Raw genomic sequence first — 19,869 nt, forward strand, 5'->3', positions numbered from 1 at the left:
CCGGCCGCAAAGCCTGACCCTCCACTTTCGGCCCCACTTGTTGCAGACTTTGAAGCCTTCTTTCTGCAAAGCGTCTCTTTCCAGCAGGCATTTCTCTCCTTCCCTCTGGGGCAAATCCTGCGGAGTCAGCAACTTTGCAGAGCTTTATTTTCCATCTGAGCTGGACTTGCTGGTGAGGCTGCTGCTGAGCAGAGAGGAAAAAAGGGAGGCAAAGGTTAGGCTACCACAAAGGCCTCTTTCCTTCTCCTCTCTGGGCGTGAGCTTCGAGGTCTCCGGAAAAGAAAAGGACGACCAGATGAAGCAAAAGAGGTTTTGCATTTTGTGGAGTAGACATGAAACCGCTGGGAGAGATCACCCGGAGTTTTGAAGCGCGGTGTCAAATGTATGTGGACGACACAGAGTTTACGGTGTTGTAAATTAGTTAGCCTCCAGTGGCGCAGCGGGTTAAAGCACTGAGCTGCTGAACTTGCTGACCGAAAGGTCACCAGGTTTGAATCCAGGGAGAGGAGTGAGCTCCCGCTATTAGCCCTAGCTTCTGCCAACCTAGCAGTTCGATAACATGCAAGTGTGAGTAGATCAATAGGTACCGCTACAGCGGGAAGGTAACAGCGCTCCATGCGAGCCCTAGGGGAGTAGGCGGCATATAAGTTTAAATAATAAATAAATAAATCATGCCTATGGCCACATGACCTTGGAGGTGTCTATGGGTAACACCGGCTCTGTGGCAGAAATAGAGATGAGCACCAGCCCCCAGAGTGTGAGTAGATCAATAGGTACTGCTCCGGCGGGAAGGTAAGGGCGCTCCACGCAGTCATGCCTATGGCTACATGATCTTGGAGGTGTCTACGAACAATGCTGGCTCTTCGGCTTAGAAACGGACATGAGCCCCAACCCCCAGAATGTGAGTAGATCAATAGGTACTGCTTTGGCAGGAAGGTAACTGCGCTCCATGCAGTCATGGCTCTGCCCACATGACATTGGAGGTGTCTACGGACAACGCCGGCTCTTTGGCTTAGAAATACAGATGAGCCCCAACCCCCAGAGTGTGAGTAGATCAATAGGTACTGTTCCTGCGGGAAGGTAACATTGGCGCTCCATGCAGTCATGGCTCTGGCCACATGACCTTGGAGGTGTCTACGGACAACGCCGACTCTTCGGCTTAGAAATACAGATGAGCCCCAACCCCCAGAGTGTGAGTAGATCAATAGGTACTGTTCCTGCGGGAAGGTAACGGCGCTCCATTCAGTCATAGCTGTGGCCACAAGATAATTGCTTATCCAAGGTTCTGCCGGCCCGTTTAGCTTAGATAAGTGAGACTCTACTGTACTATATTCCTATTTATGGAGCTATTTATTGGAGGTGTCTACGAACAACGCCTGCTCTTCGGCTTAGAAATAGAGATGAGCACCAACCCCCTGACACAACTGGACTTAATGTCAAAGGGAAAACCATTACTTTTTAAATCGGTCAAATTAGCCTCCCCACATAAAGTAGTACCTAAATTTTCTACTTGACAGATGCAACTGTCTTTTGAGCTTAGAAATGGATTAAAGCGCTGTTGTGGGCAGCGGAGAGGTGCAATGCCATAGATTCTTGCGGATGTAGACCTAGACCTTGCTGTGCGAAGACGTCTCGGTTTGCGACTGACTGATGTGGTTTCCACCGTGGAGCAGAGGCCCTGTGGCGTCCGCACAGACGTAGCAAGTGGTCAGCAGCTCATCCACATTGATCCCTTGCCACGTCTTTCACGGCTGTGCCTGCTTTTTGCATTTGTTACCGTAATGCATGGAATCAACCATGGCCCGGCTAGGTGTGTGCCAAATTGGGGTGTGTAATAATGCCCGTGCCCTTCTCTCTCTTTTTTCCCCAGACCAGAGGAATAAAAATCCCTCGGCAGCTGGGACGAGGCCCGAGTTCTTTCATCCCGGTGGAAGAGGTAGGCTGCGTGGCTCGCAACTTTTGCTGACCTTCTCTCCCAGGACAGGGTTGGTTCTCTTTGAACCATTTCAACAGGTTTTAACAATTTCAGCAGAAAGGAGGAAACCATGGAAATGAACACAATAAAATGAATACTGGCTCCCAGTATTAAAAAATAACTCTCGAATCAGGACAGTAAATAAAGAACAACACTCTGAAAACAGGGGAAATCCAGACAGGAAACAATCAGGGCCAGCTATCACCTCCCAACAAAGGAGTCCCCCAAGCAGGAATCAACGAGGCCTTGAAACTGCAAGGCTATTCAGTGCTAATTAAGGTGACCAATTGCAACATTCATGCTTGCCTCCAACAGACAAGAGTTCTTTCTTTCTCCCACCCTGGGCATCCTTCCACAGATAGGCCCGGGCTGTGGCGCAGGCTGGTGAGCAGCCAGCTGCAGCCAGCTGCAACAATCACTCTGACCAAGAGGTCATGAGTTCGAGGCCAGCTCGGAGCCTGCGTTTGTCTCTGTCTTTGTTCTATGTTAAGGCACTGAATGTTTGCCTTATTTATTTATTTATTTATTTATTTACAGTATTTATATTCCGCCCTTCTTTCTCACCCCGAAGGGGACTCAGGGCGGATTACAATGAACACATATATGGCAAACATTCAATGCCAACAGACAAACAACATTCAGTTTTAGACAGACACAGAGGCATTTTTTTTTAACATCTTCCAGCTTCACGATTTCCGGCCACAGGGGGAGCTGTTGCTTCTCCGTCCATTGGTGGCTGTTCTTCCTCTTCGTTTCCTCATGAGCAGTTTTATGGTGTTGTAGATTAGTTAAATTAGCCTCCCGCATAAAGCGTACCTAAATTTTCCCTACTTGACAGATTCAACTGTCTTTCGGGGCTGCTAGGTCAACAGCAAGCCGGGGCTATTTTTTTTTTTTTATGGTCGGAGGCTTAACCCGACCCGGGCTTCGAACTCATGACCTCTCGGTCAGTAGTGATTTATAGCAGCTGGTTACTAGCTAGCTGCGCCACAGCCCGGCCCCATATGTAATGTGATCCGCTCTGAGTCCCCTTCGGGGTGAGGACGGAATATAAATACTGTAAACAAATAATATATAAGCCCCACTTGCATAGTTTCCAACAGACCTCACAACCTCTGAGGATGCCTGCCACAGATGTGGGCGAAACATCAGGAGAGAATGCTTCTGGAACATGGCAAGACAGCCTAGAAAACTCACAGCAACCCAGTGATTCTGGCCGTGAAAGCCTTCGACAACACAAAGGCAATAATATTCTTTGTCCCTTGCTTGTACGTCCCGTAAGAGTGTTGTAACAGACTATGGATATTACAAGGCATTGGAAGCGATAAGTCCGCACCACGGTTGCGCAGGGCAGGCCTTTGTTTGCTTGTCCGTCCTCGCTTCCTTGTGTATTTTTTTTTCTCCCTCCCCTTTGGTTGCTGGTTGGGTGACGGGAGGTGACACATGTTGTTGCATTGCCTTGCGGTGTCATCATCTCCGCGTTTGTCAAGGACTCCCCCGGCATGCACAAAACAACATCTCTCGGCAACGGCGTCAGCAACCTTCCAGCGGCTTCACCCGCCCATTGGATTGTGTGTTGTGCCTCCCGGCCAATCAGAGCACCCTTGTGGCTCCACCGCTTTGCTGTTTTGCTGGCTCTGCTGACCGCTCGCTCGGTCACTCTGGGCGGCTCTCCTCCTTCCCTGTCCAGAGCCGAGCTCTTGGATCCATGGGAACCCGATCCGCGCATGTTCCTGGACAGCTCTGTGGTGCTGGCAGCACGGGCCGTCCCCGCGTCCATCCATCCGTCCATCAATCTAAAGATGTCACTGGGGAGATATTGACCCCAGAAGCGTGTCTTTGGAGCTTCGCAATTGACCTGCAAAGGAAAGGGCAGGGCGGGTGTGCATTGCACGGGTGAAGCAAACAAACAAACAACCTTTCAGGCATCTGCGCACTTGGCCTGCCTTGAGCAATCTCGGTTGGCTTTTTATTTTCTTGTTGTTGTTCAGATTGCATGTTCTTAACCTAAAGGATAATATGTGACACCATTGTTCGTTATGCAAGCATGTCGGTCATTGATGTTGCCACCTAAATAAATAACGACAACTCCTCCAAGCATGAAGGCCACTGACAACACATTATTATTATTATTGACACAACGGCATAGTCAGACACAGCAAACAAGATAGATATGATGGATTTCGTATCACAAAATCACAAGTCGAACACTTCCCAAGTGTCTAGGACTGTGTGATGCATATTACTATATTATAATATATTATTATTTGTTATTATGACACAGCAAACAAGATAGATATGCTGGATTTCGTTTCACAAAACCACAAGTCGAACACTTCCCAAGTGTTTAGGGTTATTATTATTATTATTATTATTATTACTACTACTATTATTATTGTTATATTGTATGACACAGCAAACAAGATAGATATGCTGGATTTCGTATCACAAAATCACAAGTCAAACACTTCCCAAGTCTCTAGGACTGTGTGATGTATATTATTATATTATAATGTATTATTATTATTATTTTATTATGACACAGCAAACAAGATAAATATGCTGGATTTCGTTTCACAAAACCACAATTCGAACACTTCCCAAGTTTCTAGGACTGTGTGATGTATATTTGGATGATGCGCGCAGATCCCAGTCGGGTGGCCTTTTGCAGTTGGCAGATCGTAATTTTGTCAATGTCTATTGTTTCCAAATGCCGGCTGAGATCTTTTGGCACGGCACCCAATGTGCCCATCACCACGGGGACCACCTGCACTGGTTTCTGCCAGAGTCTTTGCAATTCGATCTTCAAATCCTCATATCATGTCAGCTTTTCCAATTGTTTCTCCTCAATCCTGCTGTCACCTGGGATTGCTATATCGACAATCCATACTTTTGTTTATTATTATTATTATTATTATTAGATGTGGGCAAAACGTCAGGAGAGAATGCTTCTGGAACATGGCCATACAGCCCAGAAAACTCACAGCAACCCAGACCTCACAACCTCTGAGGATGCCTGCCATAGATGTGGGCGAAACATCAGGAGAGAATGCTTCTGGAACATGGCCATACAGCCCAGAAAACTCACAGCAACCCAGAGTAAACTCTCTTTGCACCTTGCAAAAAAGAAGTGTTGTCGAAGCCTTTCATGGCTGGAATCACTGGGTTGCTGTGTGTTTTCCAGGCTGTCTGGCCATGTTCCAGAAGCATTCTCTCCTGGGTTTTTCTGGAATATAGCTAGCCTGTCTGCGTATATTCCAGAAGCATTGTCTCCTGATGTTTCTCCCACATTAATGGCAGGCAACCTCCGAGGTGGTGAGGTCTGTTGGAAACTACGCTTGATGTTCAAACAGTAGTTGGAAAGTACATCACAGTGTAGTTTCCAACAAACTTCACAACTTCTGAAGGTGCCTGCCATAGATGTGGGCAAAACGTCAGGAGAGAACGCTTCTGGAACATGGCCAGAATGCGTTGAAAACAGCCGACCGGCTATTAGGAATTGTGGGAGTTGAAGTCCAGAACACCTGAAGGAGGGCCGAAGTTGGCCCAGGCCTGCTCTAAGCCACTGTGCTGATCAAAAAGTTGTGTGTTGTGTGTTTGCAGATCCTGCAGGAAGGAGCGGAGCGGGCCCAGCGGCACCTCTTCATCGAGGCCTTTCTGTCGTCCGGCAGGGTGGACAACATCACCATGGTGATGGGCCTTCATCCCGAGTACCTGACCAGCTTCTGGAAGACGCAGTACCTCCTCCTGCGGATGGACGGGCCTCTGCCCTACCACAAGCGCCACTACATCGCCATCATGGTGAGCGCATACCTGCATTGGAGACTCCAAAGGAGCCTTGTTTGGTTTGCAAGACCACCCATCGTAAGGAGCTCCATATGCTGCAGTTCCCAGCAGCCTCAGACAACAGAGCAAAATACTGGGATTTGGCAGCTGAAGATTGCTGAGAGTTAATAGCCCAGCTTCTGGAATTGCACAGTTGTAAATCCAGAAACCTTCTATATAAGCTTCCAGGTGTTGCTGGGCTTCAGCATTGTTGACAGTGCTGACTTGGACCTGATGGGGGTTGCAATCCAGAAACCTCTGTGGGAACCCCCGTCTCGCCTGAAGAATTTTGACTCTCTGCCTTTAAAGGATAGCTGAGCTTCATACTGCAGGGTGCAGACCTGCAAAATATTTTTTTTTGTGTTTTCCAAAGATAGAACCAGCTTTTAATGCCTTCCACCGTTGCATCTGACGAGTAGGAAATTTAGGTACCGCTTTATGCGGGGAGGCTATTTTAACTAATTTATAACACCATAAAAACTTCCAGCGGTGTGCAGAAAGGAATGAGGAAATACTCCTCCCATCAAGGACTCTGTGTCACAAGTGGACGGTGAAGCGGCAGCTCCCCCTGTGGCCAGAATCGAGCATATTTCCTCATGAAGCTGGAAATATGTTAAATTGCCTCTGTGCCTGTCTATATGTCGTATATCTAATAATGGCATTGAATGTTTGCCAGGGTGAGAAAGAAGGGTGGAATAGAAATACTGTACATAATAATAAATAATAATAATAATTTATCTTTGTTTTCTCAGGCTGCGGCGAGGCACCAGTGCTCCTACCTGGTGGGCTTCCACATGGGGGAGTTCCTGCACATGGGGGGGGACCCCGAGTGGCTGCGCGGCTTGCAGTTCGCCCCACAGAAGCTGAGGAACCTCAACGAAATCAACAAGATCCTGGCCCACCGGCCTTGGCTGATCACCAAGGAACACATTAAGGTGAGCTCAGGGCAGATCAGGTCTGGGAACTTTGAAATGGCTAGCAGTCCTGTAGCCGTTCCCGTTCTGCAAGTTTGGAAAAACATCTCAACAATGTGGGAGAATGGTCAGATTCAAACATAATAATATAAATAATAATAATTTTATTTTTATACCCCGCCCCATCTCCCCGAGGGGACTCGGGGCGGCTTACATGGGGCCAAGCCCAGGCAGCAAGCAATATAAAGCAATATAAAAGATTATTTTTATTTATTATTTATTACATCACTTCTACCCCGCCCTTCTCACCCATCGGGGGACTCGGGGCAGCTTACAATATAAACATACACATCAGAAAACAGTTTTCATCAAATTTAAAAATCCATCGGGATTAAAAATTACAATAAAATTAAGAATATACATTAAAAATATGCATAATTATACATTTAAATATACATTTAAGGCACTTCACACATCTTCCCAAATATTCACACATCTTCCCAAATATGAGCTCTCCCCAACATGCTACTCACTTAGCTCTTAACTCAAAGTGCTGCTCATACGTCAAAGCAAAGCCCAATCCGAGTGGTGGCTTTTAACTCAAAACATGCTTCAGTTAGGAAGCTTTTAACTCTTTCTGTATGTTATTCACTTAACAGCTGTGTGTCCATGGACCGTAATAAAGTTTATTATTTATTATTAACACTCTCTGAGGCAGAGAGTTCCACTGCTGAACAGCTCTCCTTACAGTCAGGAAGTTCTTCCTAAAGTTCAGGAGGAATCTCCTCTCCTCTGCACACTGTGTAGGTAGTAAATCATCTTGGGCCACCCTTATGTTTAGGATGCACCCGCCGTCCATTCATTCCCACCCCCTGCCAATTTCCTTCTTGTAGATGGGCCGTTCTTTGGTACGTAGAGCTCAGAGAGACTCCGGTTGTTGTTTTCCCCCCCACAGGCGCTCCTGAAAACGGGTGAGAACAGTTGGTCCCTGGCAGAACTCATCCAGGCGCTGGTGCTGCTCACCCATTACCACTCGCTGGCTTCCTTCGTGTTCGGCTGCGGCGTCAACCTGGAGAGCGACCCGGAGGCCCCCCACGCCGGCCAGGCCCCCTCCCCACTCGGCTGTGACAGCAGCAGCCCCGGCTCCGACGAGGGGGTCCACGCTCCCGGCGTGAGTTGGCCGAGGGGAAAGACGCATTCTGAAAATAGGAATGCCTTTGGGGCGGGTTTGAAAAGATGAACGTTTATTTATTTTGTTGTTATGTAAATGAAAAACAAAAAGAGAAGAAAAGGGAGAAAAATAGAAATGCATTTTAGACCAAGAGAAAGGAAACCTTATTCAGAATAATACCTTATTCAGAATAATAATAATAATAATAATAATAATAATAATAATAATAATAATAATAATAATGTGTGCATGATCTGAAAATACATCACACAGTCCTAGACACTTGGGAAGTGTTCGAATTGTGATTTTGTGATACGAAATCCAGCATATCTATCTTGTTTGCTGTGTCATACAATATAACAATAATAATAGTAGTAATAATAATAATAATAATAACCCTAAACACTTGGGAAGTGTTCGACTTGTGATTTTGTGTTACGAAATCCAGCATATCTATCTTGTTTGCTGTGTCATGCAATATAATAATAATAATAATAATGATAATAATAATAATAATAATAATAATAATAATAATAATATACAGGAACCCCTAGTGTCGTAGTGGGTTAAAGCCTTGTGACTTGAAGGTTGGGTTGCTGACCTGAAGGTTTCCAGGTTCGAATCCAACCCAGGGAGAGTGCGGATGAGCTCCCTCTGTCAGCTCCAGCTGCATGCGGGGACATGAGAGAAGCCTCCCACAAAGATGGTAAAAATATCAAAACATCCGGGCAACGTCCTTGCAGACGGCCAATTCTCTCACACCAGAAGCGAATTGCAGTTTCTCAAGTTGCTCCTGACACAAAAAATAATAATAATATACTTTATATACTTCCAAGAATTTGCAGCACTTTATCAATCACCTCGTGTTTACAATATTTATATGGTGCACCTTACCCAGTCTACTTTTACAACCTCTCCGTTTTTATCCATGTTTTTATTAGTTCTTGTCATTTGTTTTTATTGGCTAATGTTTAAATTTTTATCATTGTGCATGTCTCTTGTCTATTGTTGTGTTTTATATTGCGATTGTTTTTATTTGGGCTTGGCCCCATGTCAGCCGCCTTGAGTCCCCTTTGGGGAGATAGAGGCAGGGTATAAAAATAAAGTTGTTATTATTATTATTATTATTATTATTATTATTATTATTATTATATTGCTATTGTTTTTATCCGGGCTTGGCCCCATGTAAGCAGCCCTGAGTCCCTTTTGGGGAGATAAGAGGTGGGGTATAAAAATAAAGCTATTATTATTATTATTATTATTATTATTATTATTATTATTATTATATTGCTATTGTTTTTATTCGGGCTTGGCCCCATGTAAGCCGCCCTGAGCCCTTTGGGGAGATAAGAGGTGGGGTATAAAAATAAAGTTGTTATTATTATTACTATTATATTGCTATTATTTTTATTCTGGCTTGGCCCCATGTAAGCCGCCCTGAGTCCCCTTTGGGGAGATAAGAGGTGGGGTATAAAAATAAAGCTATTATTATTATTATTATTATTATTATTATTATTATTATTATTATTATTATTTATATTCCACTCTATCAACCCGAGAGGACTCAGAGCGGATTACAAGGCACATCTATGGCAAACATTCAATGCCACAAACAGTAGTAAACAATCACAGAAGTAAATTGTTCAGGCCGCCGGCATGTTTCCCAGCTGGCCTAGATCTTCTGGGAGAACTCCATGGTGCATCTTGGCTCCTGCAGCCGTGGCTCAACCAGCCCCACCTGCTTCTGTTTTTCCCAGGGCACCGATGCGATGGAGGAGGTGGAGGTGCTGATGGAAAGGATGAAGCTCTTGCAGGAGTGCCAGCTGGACGAAGAAGAGGTCACCCCGGAGGAAATGGAAACCTGCTTTGAGAGGGAAAAGAGAGAGAGCCTCCTGGTCACTCCCGCGGGTGAGACGAGATAAGAAGTCAACCAGGTGGGGGGAGGGAAGGCCAAGCAGAAGCCTCAATGACCCTGCTGCTATTGGGTGAATTGGACCCCCAGCCAGCCCATCCGTCGACCATCCCGGTTTGGGCAGCTTGGCAATACTTTTCTCAACTGGGGTAGGAAAAGCCGTTGGGGGGTTATGAGGAAGGCAGCATTTGCACCACCAAGCCCTGAAGGCATCCTCACCCCATACCTTCTCACAAATATCCTCTTCAAAATGGTTCTGTGACTCCAATCGGACTCTTGCGGCAAAGACCACTTGTTCCCCTACCACGTCATTAATTCCATGCGAGCGTAGAGTCAGAGCAGCATCGCTTCGCATGACGATTCATCCCACCCAGGAGAGAGCTTTGGCAACTGCAAGGTGCAATGTGCTGCCATCAGCTCTTTTGGATGTGTGTGTATATATACAGTAGAGTCTCACTTATCCAACACTCGCTTATCTAACGTTCTGGATTATCCAACGCATTTTTGTAGTCAATGTTTTCAATACATCGTGATATTTTGGTGCTAAATTCGTAAATACAGTAATTACTACATAGCATTACTGCGTATTGAACTACTTTTTCTGTCAAATTTGTTGTATAACATGATGTTTTGGTGCTTAATTTGTGAAATCATAACCTAATTTGATGTTTAATAGGCTTTTCCTTAATCTCTCCTTATTATCCAACATATTCGTTTATCCAACATTCAGCCTGCCCGTTTATGTTGGATAAGTGAGACTCTACTGTATATGTGTGTGAATGTGTATACACATACACAAACGGAGAAGTGTTTCAACAGAAACCAAACCCTTTTGGAACATTCCATATATGTATATATATATACTGTATATATACTGTATATACTCGAGTATAAGCCTAGTTTTTCAGCCCTTTTTTAGGACTGAAAAAAAAACCCTCCTCAGCTTATACTCGGGTGAGGGTCCTGGTGGAGTATAAGCCGACATTATATTCAGGTCGGCTTATACTCCAAGTATATATGGTATATTTATTATTTTTCTCTATTATTATTGGTATTGTTACATTTATTATTTCACTCCATTAATTATTATCATTACATTTATTATTTTACTGTATTTATTTCACTCTGTTATTACTGAAAGGATACGTAAGCACATTTACATTGAAGAGGAGGAAAATAATGATTTAATCAGAGTCGGACATTCATATTGTAAATTACAGTTTGATGTAAAGATTCAAAAACATTTAACCTACTTGATGCCTCAATTAATGTAACTTTATTGGTATTTCGGCTTATACTGGAGTCAATGTTTTCCCAGTTTTTTTGTGGTAAAATTAGTTGCCTCGGCTTATATTCGGGTCGGCTTATACTCAAGTATATACGGGTGTGTATGTGTGTGTGTGTGTATATATATATATATATATATAGAGAGAGAGAGAGAGAGAGCCTGTAACCTGGTCATCTCTTGGCAAATCGCATCTCCTTGTGAAGAATAATTCAGCCGTCTTATCCGACACACCATTTATGGTCTCTGTAGCGGCCGGAGAGGACCGGGCAATAGAAGGAGAGTCCTTACTGACCACACTAAAGCATTAAAATATATATTTTCCCCATCAGATATTGCCGAACACTCCCTGCCTCCCAACATCTTGTGCTTCGTGGAGGACCCTGAGTTTGGATACAAGGATTTTACTAGAAGAGGAGAACAAACGCCTCCGACTTTCCGAGCTCAGGTATCCCATCTCTGTGTATCCAAGCCCATCGTCTTCAAGAGGCCTTTTCCTTTCCCGTGTCTCTCTGTAAAGAGGCTATGAACGTCTAAAGGTTCTTTCAGGATCTTTTTATCCCACCTCTGCTACCAATTTTAAGGAACTAATAACGCTGCCACCACTTTGTAAAGATACAGCCACCAAAGACTTAGAGATTAGACCTTCTACTTTTTCTTCCTTTCTTCTTCTTATTCCCTTTAGATGGTAACGTAACTTGGTTTATAATATATGTGACAGAGGCTTCAGTGTTGGAAAAACAAGTTTATTCAGGCACAAAGCTTAGTGGTTACAATGTTGTTTCTCCTTGGAGGTATTTTTATTAACAGTTACAATGCTAGAATAAGATGAGTCAAACTCCCTAAAGTGTCACTTATTTTACTTAAAGTAGTTAGAACTTCTTCCTCTGCTACTTTTAAAACCACAGTCACCCCTGTGATATGCGATCACAGATTCTCTGTTCCTTGCTAGGACACAGACTACATTAAATAAGTCACCAAACTTATTTTAAACCGACTCAAAATGACCGATTGAGTCTCCCTTGATCCCCTAAACTTGGGATCAATCTTCCCTGTGCCTCATCAGAGCACAGACTGACCTCTTTTTTAAAAAAAACTTTGCACTTCTTCAACAAAACGGCAGTTGGCTCCGCCTACTTCTCCATGGCAACCAGCCTCTGAGTGCCGAAATGCAATAACTGTAATTCTTACCCTTTTAAAAACACAAACACACAATTAGACATAATATCTGTAAACCAAAAATCCGTACTTCATTACACTCTCAAACTCTGTCTCAATGTAACCCTCAGGGCCCATGTAGCCCTGCTTCAATGTGTTTCTGGATGACATCTCCCATCCTCCTTCACTATATTAAGTGATGACAAGGCCCTCAACCATACCTGGAGGACCACTTGTTCCCACCCTGTGAGACACACAGATACAGAGATGCGTATGTTCTCCTTGCAGGACTACACCTGGGAAGATCACGGATATTCACTCATCAACCGCCTCTATCCCGATGTGGGTCAGTTGCTCGACGAGAAGTTCCAGGTGGTCTACAACCTGACCTATCACACCATAGCCATGCACAGTGGGGTGGACACGTCCATGCTCCGGAGAGCCATCTGGAACTACGTCCACTGCGTCTTTGGGATCCGGTATGTGTTTGTTGCCCCATCAAAACGTCATCCTTTCGGTCTTCTTCACATTGATTGTGGTGCCTCTTCTCCTACAGAGAATCATCATAGAATTACAGAGTTGGAAGAGACCCCCAAGGGCCATCTAGTCCAGCCCTCTTCTCGATGTTTTGGTTCATTTTCTTAAAAGCTGGATTATTCCGACATTTGATTCCTATTCAGTCCAACATTTGGCTAGGATTGTCTCTTTTTTTGATCTTCTGTTTTCAAGGCCTTTCCTTAAATTAGGGATAAATGTACAACAACAACAACAATAATAATAATAATAATAATAATAATAATAATAATAATAATAATAATACATCACACAGTCCTAGACACTTGGGAAGTGTCCGGCATGTGATCCAATATAGCGACTGTGTCATACTATGTCGTTGTGTCAATAATAATAATAATAATACATCACACAGTCCTAGACACTTGGGAAGTGTCCGACATGTGATCCAATATAGTGACTGTGTCATACAGTGTCGTTGTGTCAATAATAATAATAATAATAATAATAATAAATTTATTTTTGTATGCCGCCTCCATCTCCCCAGCTGGGGACTCGGGGCAGCTCACACAGGGAACAAGCCCAATATAATCACATAAAATCATAAAGTAACAATTTAGACTTCAGACAACACAATTTAAAAACAATTTAAACAGGTCATAGTTAAAATCGGCATAGTTAAAATGTTAAACAATCATCCAGGCATTAAAGGTCCAATATAAGGTAACATCTGGGCGATAATCAAAACGGATTTAGGGAGTGTCTATTACAAATAGGACATACAGTAGAGTCTCACTTATCCAACATAAACGGGCCGGCAGAACGTTGGATAAGTGAATATGTTGGATAATAAGGAGGGATTAAGGAAAAGCCTATTAAACATCAAATTAGGCTATGATTTTACAAATTAAGCACTAAAACATCATGTCATACAACAAATTTGACAGAAAAAGTAGTTCAATACGCAGTAATGCTATGTAGTAATTACTGTATTTACGAATTTAGCACCAAAATATCACAATGTATTGAAAACATTGACTACAAAAATGCGTTGGATAATCCAGAACGTTGGATAAGCGAGTGCTGGATAAGTGAGACTCTACTGTACATCAAATAGATACGAGAGGTAGGGAAGATAGATCTGAACGGGAATCAATGGACTTCTCAATAGGGTTGTGCCTAATGTCTCAAAACCGTATAATTTTCTGAGTCATTGCCGAAATAGGGAGGGTTGTTCCGTTTTCATTCTGGAAAGATTTAGACCATTGGAGACAATGGGCCAACTTTTTTTGCCTTGTGGACGCATTGTGAAGATCTGACCTTGCCCAAAGCCTTATGTTTCCGTCTTCACCTGTCTCCAGGTACGACGACTATGATTACAGGGAGGTGAACCAGCTTTTGGAGCGCAGCTTGAAAATCTACATCAAAACAGTCGCCTGCTATCCAGAGAAAACCACCAAGAGAATGTACACCCACTTCTGGAGGCATTTCAAACATTCTGAGAAGGTGAGAAGAAGCCCGTGGCCACCTCCTATTTCTTCTGGACCTTAAAGACTAGTCTGGGCTGAGACTTCACACAAAGCAGAGACACAAAACTTTTTCCGATGAGTGAACAATAGGAACCGGCCCAAGGTGTGGACTGGACGCTTGTTGTGCCCAAATGTGAACAACTTCACCATGGCACTCATTCTTAGGGTTAAGGAAAATGACCATATTTACTCGAGTCTAATGCGCCATTGAATTATTATTATACAGTAGAGTCTCACTTATCCAACATAAACGGGCCAGCAAAATGTTAGATAAGTGAAAATGTTGGATAATAAGGAGGGATTAAGAAAACGCCTATTAAACATCAAATTACATTATGATTTTACAAATTAAGCACCAAAACATCATGCTTCACAACAGAAAAAAAGTTCAATACATGATAATGTTATATAATGATTACTGTATTTACACATTTAGCACCAAAACTTCTCAATGTATTGAAAATCTGACTACAAAAACATTGACTACTAAATGGCAAACTACGTTGGATAAACGAAGGTTGGATAAGTGAGACTCTACTGTATATTTATCTATACTCTGCTTTATTTCTCCCGAAGGAGACTCAAAGCGGCTTAACATAAAAGCATCAGCATACAATTTGAAATGTACAAGTACGCAAACATTAAATCAGGATTAAATGTAAACAGTATTTTTAAAATTCACTGTTAAAATCCATGAAAATATCTATCGAATCCATCGAATCTAATGCGCATTTCTCACATTTCAGTACAGTACTTTGAAATAAAAAAGTATTTGCTGACTCATGTAATGCGCAGCAAAAAAAAAGTGTGCTCTTTGTAATATACCCATTACAGTGGGTGCCTTGCTTGGGTGGGATTAATCAAAATAAGCAAAGAGAAGCCATTCTCACACGGAATTAATGACGTGGTAGGGGAACAAGTTGTCTTTGCTGCAAGAGTCAGATTATGGAAGTCGAGATCCAAGAGCCTGCTCTTGACTGACTTGCAGGCCATAGTGTCTTCGGCTGAATCCGTATCTGTCTGAGGCCTTGCAGCATCCTCCGCAGCTTACTCACCTTCTCCTTCCTTCCTTCCTTCCTTCCTTCTCTCTCTCTCTCCCATTGATGCTTATGCTCCCCCTGACCCATCGCTCCTTGTCTTCCAGGTGCACATCAACCTGCTTCTGTTGGAGGCGCGCATGCAAGCTGCCCTGCTGTATGCGCTGCGTGCCATCACCCGCTACATGACCTGACCCTCCAAGTGGCGATGGACCGGGCAGACTGGAGATTCCTTTTCTCAAAAGACTTGTTTTTTTCTGGAATACCGTGTAGGGTAGGGATCCCTGTCTGTCGCTTTCTGGAGAGAGGCATGTTTTGTGTTTCGAGAGCGTCTCAATCCCCTCCCTCCAAGAAACAACAAGCCGAGAGGTTGCTTGTTTTGTGGGTCGAGAGGATAGCAGGAGGAGGAGGAGAGACCAGACGGTTCAGCCGCACATCTTTGCCTTCTTCCTCTAAGACTCTGGACTTTCCCTGTGCTTTCTCTTGAGTTGTTTCAGCTCTGCAACCAAGAGGGCAAATGGTTTCAAGGGCTGCCCGTTCTTTCCGGAACATTTGGAAGAGTCGGTGTCCGTATCTGGGTCCGGTACGTGCTCAATCTCCCGGCCTCACCGTGCTTCGATTGTGGCTGCTCCAAACTGCCTTTCCCATCGTCCTCCCTCCATAACTGGTGACTAGTGCAATGAATGTTGGATCTCATGGCCGTGTCCTTTCTGACAAAGGTGCTGCTGAAACACAAGACTCGGCCAACCAAAGAGATCTCCCTGCTGTGAAATGGCACGGCGCCTTCTTTCCCACCCCGTCCTCTCCACGTGGCCTCTACTGACCGAAGAACTCTCGAATGTACGACTCCTGAATGTCCAAGCAGATTCCTCATCTCTCTTTTCTTGCTTTGGGTGATTTATACACATTTATATGGAGGGGAGACGTAGGTGAAGCTGGACGAGCCGTACGCCGCTTGCAGTTGGCAACCACACTACGTGGCTCAGTTGGGGATTTCACTCCGACTTGCCTTATTTTGCACAGGAAGACGGGCACATCTCTTTGCCGCTGGGGAAAAATACCTAGGGATAGAACAGGATTAGGGAACACACCGTCCTCTCAATGTTTTTGGCAGGCTAATCTCACAGAGTCACGGGTGAGATAACACAAGGGTTGCGATCTGGCCACTGATAGAATAGAGCAGTGGTTCTCAACCTGTGGGTCCCCAGATGTTTTGGCCTTCAACACCCAGAAATCCTAACAGCTGGTAAACTTGCTGGGATTTCTGGAAGATGTAGGCTGAAAACATCTGGGGACGCCGGGTTGAGGACCAGGTTGCATGAAAAGGTTGACCTGATGAGGGACCCACAGGTTGAGGACCACTGGTATAGAAGGTTGCGTGAAAAGAGTTGATCAGACATGGGCAAACTTGGCCCCTCCAGGTGTTTTGGACTGCAACTGTTAGGAATTGTGGGAGTTGCAGTCCAAAACACCTGGAGGGACCAAGTTTGCCTATGCCTGGAGTAGATCATTAAACTGTGAAAAGACATGTCGAAGTGACTTCTGAAACCTATTGTTCTGTTTGAAGGAAGAGTCTCTGTGTCCATTATTTCAAAGTGTCACCTCTGCAAGGTGGCAACAAGTAGAGTTGGTGGGATCTCCACATTTTGGTGGGCCCTCCACATCTTGGTGGGCCCTCCACGTCTTGGTGGGCTCTCCACGTCTTGGTGGGCTCTCCACGTCTTGGTGGGCCCTCCACATCTTGGTAGGCATGTCTTGGTGGGCTCTCCACGTCTTGGTGGGCCCTCCACATCTTGGTAGGCATGTCTTGGTGGGCTCTCCATGTCTTGGTGGGCCCTCCATGTCTTGGTGGGCATGTCTTGGTGGGCATGTCTTGGTGGGCCTCCACGTCTTGGTAGGCATGTCTTGGTGGGCTCTCCACGTCTTGGTAGGCATGTCTTGGTGGGCTCTCCATGTCTTGGTGGGCCCTCCACGTCTTGGTAGGCATGTCTTGGTGGGCTCTCCACGTCTTGGTGGGCTCTCCACGTCTTGGTAGGCATGTCTTGGTGGGCTCTCCATGCCTTGGTGGGCTTTCCCATGTCTTGGTGGGCTCTCCATGTCTCAGTGGCCTCTCCATGTCTTGGTGGGCCCTCCACCTGATTTTCACCCAGTTGACTAGGATTGTTGGACATCTGGAGGGAGACCTATCATCCTGTTGTTTCCCCCTTAAATTGGGAAAAAGATACGTGTGAAAAGTCCTAAATTCTTGGAGTATATCTCCATCTCTGTGCCTTGGCTCCTCTTTACCAAGTATCTTTGGGAATTAGAACCTTCTTCTTAGAGTTCTAGAGAAAACCAAGCAACTGCCCGTCAGTCGTGACCATCTTAGGATGGGACCTGTGCCGCTTTGTGAAAATGCCAAGCCTTCCAGACCTTTCTGAACTCAGTGAAGCAATCAGTTCCAATGACAAGGGCTAAACGTAATCGGGTTTGTTGAGGTTGAGCCTTGAGGTGTCTTATTGACCTTCAAGCCAGTCCCGTCCCCTTGCGAAGTCTGGTCAGAAAAGGCCGGCATTACGTCCTAACTGGACTATAGGAGAGGTCCATCTTTGCTTATTGTCAGTAGAATTGGAAAAGTGAAGCTAACCTCAGATCAGAACTGAAGCAGTATTTTGCAGACCTTGTAATCCAGAGAAATAAATGCAACTTGGTGCCATCAAGTTGGAAGGGACTACAGAAGCCATCTCACCCAGCCCGGCTGCCATGTGCAAATACACAACTAAAACACTCCTGAGAAATGACCATCCATCCAATTAGTTGGCAAAAGCTTCAAAGAAACCAACCGAATGAATCCCAAGTGGAAGCTGGTGGACTCTCCTTCCTTGGAGGTCTCAGTTTCATTTGATTGGTTTCTTTGAAGATTTCATGAACTAGTTTGTTAGAAGAAAATATGCTGTTGTATCTTTTGTTTTCCTTTTCAAAAATCCTTGCTAGGTTTAGAGATATTTTTATTATTATTTCCATGTTTGTGTTGTCGAAGGCTTTCATGGCTGGAATCACTGGGTTGCTATGAGTTTTCCAGGCTGTCTGGCCATGTCCCAGAAGCATTCTCTCCTGACGTTTCACCCACATCTATGGAAGGCATCCCCAGAGGTTGTATGTTCTGTTGGAAACTAGGCAAGTGGGGTTTATATATCCGTGGAAAGTCCAGGGTGGGAGAAAGGCTTGTATTGTTGAAGGCTTTCATGGCCGGAATCGCTGGGTTGCTGTGAGTCTTTCGGGCTGTATGACCATGTTCCAAAGTTTTCTCTCTCCCACATCTGTGGCAGGCATCCTCAGAGGTTGTGAGGTCTGTTGGAAACTAGGCAAGTGGGGTTTATATGTCTCACAACCCTTGAGGATGCCTGCCACAGATGTGGGAGAGTGAAAGCTTTGGAACATGGTCATACAGCCCAAAAGACTCACAGCAACCCAATAACCCTTGTTTACAACAGATTTCCCAAACTCTGAGCATAGTTGTGGGTGAAATGTCAGGAGAGAATGCTCCTGGAACATGGCCAGACAGCCCGGAAAACTCACAGCAACCCATTTCCGTGTTTGCTTGAATTTTTTGTTTTTGTTTACTTGTAAATTGTCACGTTTTCTGGAACCTGCTCGGCTCTTTCTTTCCTGAGAAAATGCAAAATATGTGTATTTCTGTACAACTGTGAAATGCCTTGCTGGCTGCTTGGAACATACACGTGCATATTATCACATGCAAGGTACACACACTGTTGGCTTTGTGCCCGTTCTACAAAGTTGCGTATAATTTCGGCAGAAATGCTGTCCGCTTGCGAATTTCCTCGAGAATTCAAGGTTACGTTTTGCAATACGAACAAAGTCTGGCTTGCCTCGTTGGAGTGAGCTGAGCTGGCCTCAACTCTTTTCTTGCAAGCTGTTTTTAGACAAATCCTTTGATTTCCTCACCCGTTCGATTTTGCAAGCGGGAAAGTATGGTCGCCTTTTCTTTGAACGATGTGTCACCCAGACCTCTGCCACGGGTGGCCTTTTTTGCCGCCACAAGCTGCTCCTCTCCCGCGTCAAATGTGAAACCAGGCAACCTTTGCCATCCCGACTTGGTCTCCGTATCTTCAAATAGGTTGAATGTGTCAAATAGGTTCAAATGTGTGTCGTTTTGTTTTTTTAACACAATATATTTCCTCCCAACTGTTTCAATGTGACTTCGCTACCAGTCCTTGTTTGGTTGGTGGTTTGTTTTGTTTTGTTTTTGGAGAAATAAAGTTGCCTTTTTTGTTTTCCAAAGAGTTGTTTTGAACTTCATTCTGGGCTGGGTCAACTTTTTAAAAAAATGGAGATTGACATTCGAATACAGTAGAGTCTCACTTATCCAACATAAACGGGCCGGGAGAATGTTGGATAAGCGAATATGTTGGATAATAAGGAGGCATTAAGGAAAAGCCTATTAAACATCAAATTAGGTTATGATTTTACAAATGATGCACCAAAACATCATGTTAGACAACAAATTTGGCAGAAAAAGTAGTTCAATACACAGTAATGGTATGTAGTAA

General features: G+C 44.4%; 1 protein-coding gene across 3 annotated transcripts in view; it reads left to right on the forward strand.

Annotated features, from left to right (window-relative positions):
- Nucleotides 1-19,600, forward strand: part of sesn2 (sestrin 2) — a 29,196-nt gene extending 9,596 nt beyond the window's left edge. The window contains exons 2-10 of one of the 3 annotated variants that reach the window (XM_062962046.1): nucleotides 1,871-1,936; nucleotides 5,579-5,776; nucleotides 6,553-6,735; nucleotides 7,670-7,885; nucleotides 9,643-9,793; nucleotides 11,415-11,530; nucleotides 12,529-12,719; nucleotides 14,115-14,259; nucleotides 15,427-19,600. In XM_062962046.1, the coding sequence (XP_062818116.1) occupies nucleotides 1,871-1,936; nucleotides 5,579-5,776; nucleotides 6,553-6,735; nucleotides 7,670-7,885; nucleotides 9,643-9,793; nucleotides 11,415-11,530; nucleotides 12,529-12,719; nucleotides 14,115-14,259; nucleotides 15,427-15,513 (1,353 nt within the window). In that variant the 3' untranslated portion in view covers nucleotides 15,514-19,600. The remainder of the gene's footprint in view (nucleotides 1-1,870; nucleotides 1,937-5,578; nucleotides 5,777-6,552; nucleotides 6,736-7,669; nucleotides 7,886-9,642; nucleotides 9,794-11,414; nucleotides 11,531-12,528; nucleotides 12,720-14,114; nucleotides 14,260-15,426) is intronic. The other 2 variants (XM_062962048.1, XM_062962047.1) reach the window with 2 other exon arrangements.
- Nucleotides 19,601-19,869: the final 269 nt, after the last annotated feature.

Source organism: Anolis carolinensis, unplaced genomic scaffold (assembly GCF_035594765.1).
Source record: "Anolis carolinensis isolate JA03-04 unplaced genomic scaffold, rAnoCar3.1.pri scaffold_10, whole genome shotgun sequence".
Taxonomy (NCBI): domain Eukaryota; kingdom Metazoa; phylum Chordata; class Lepidosauria; order Squamata; family Dactyloidae; genus Anolis; species Anolis carolinensis.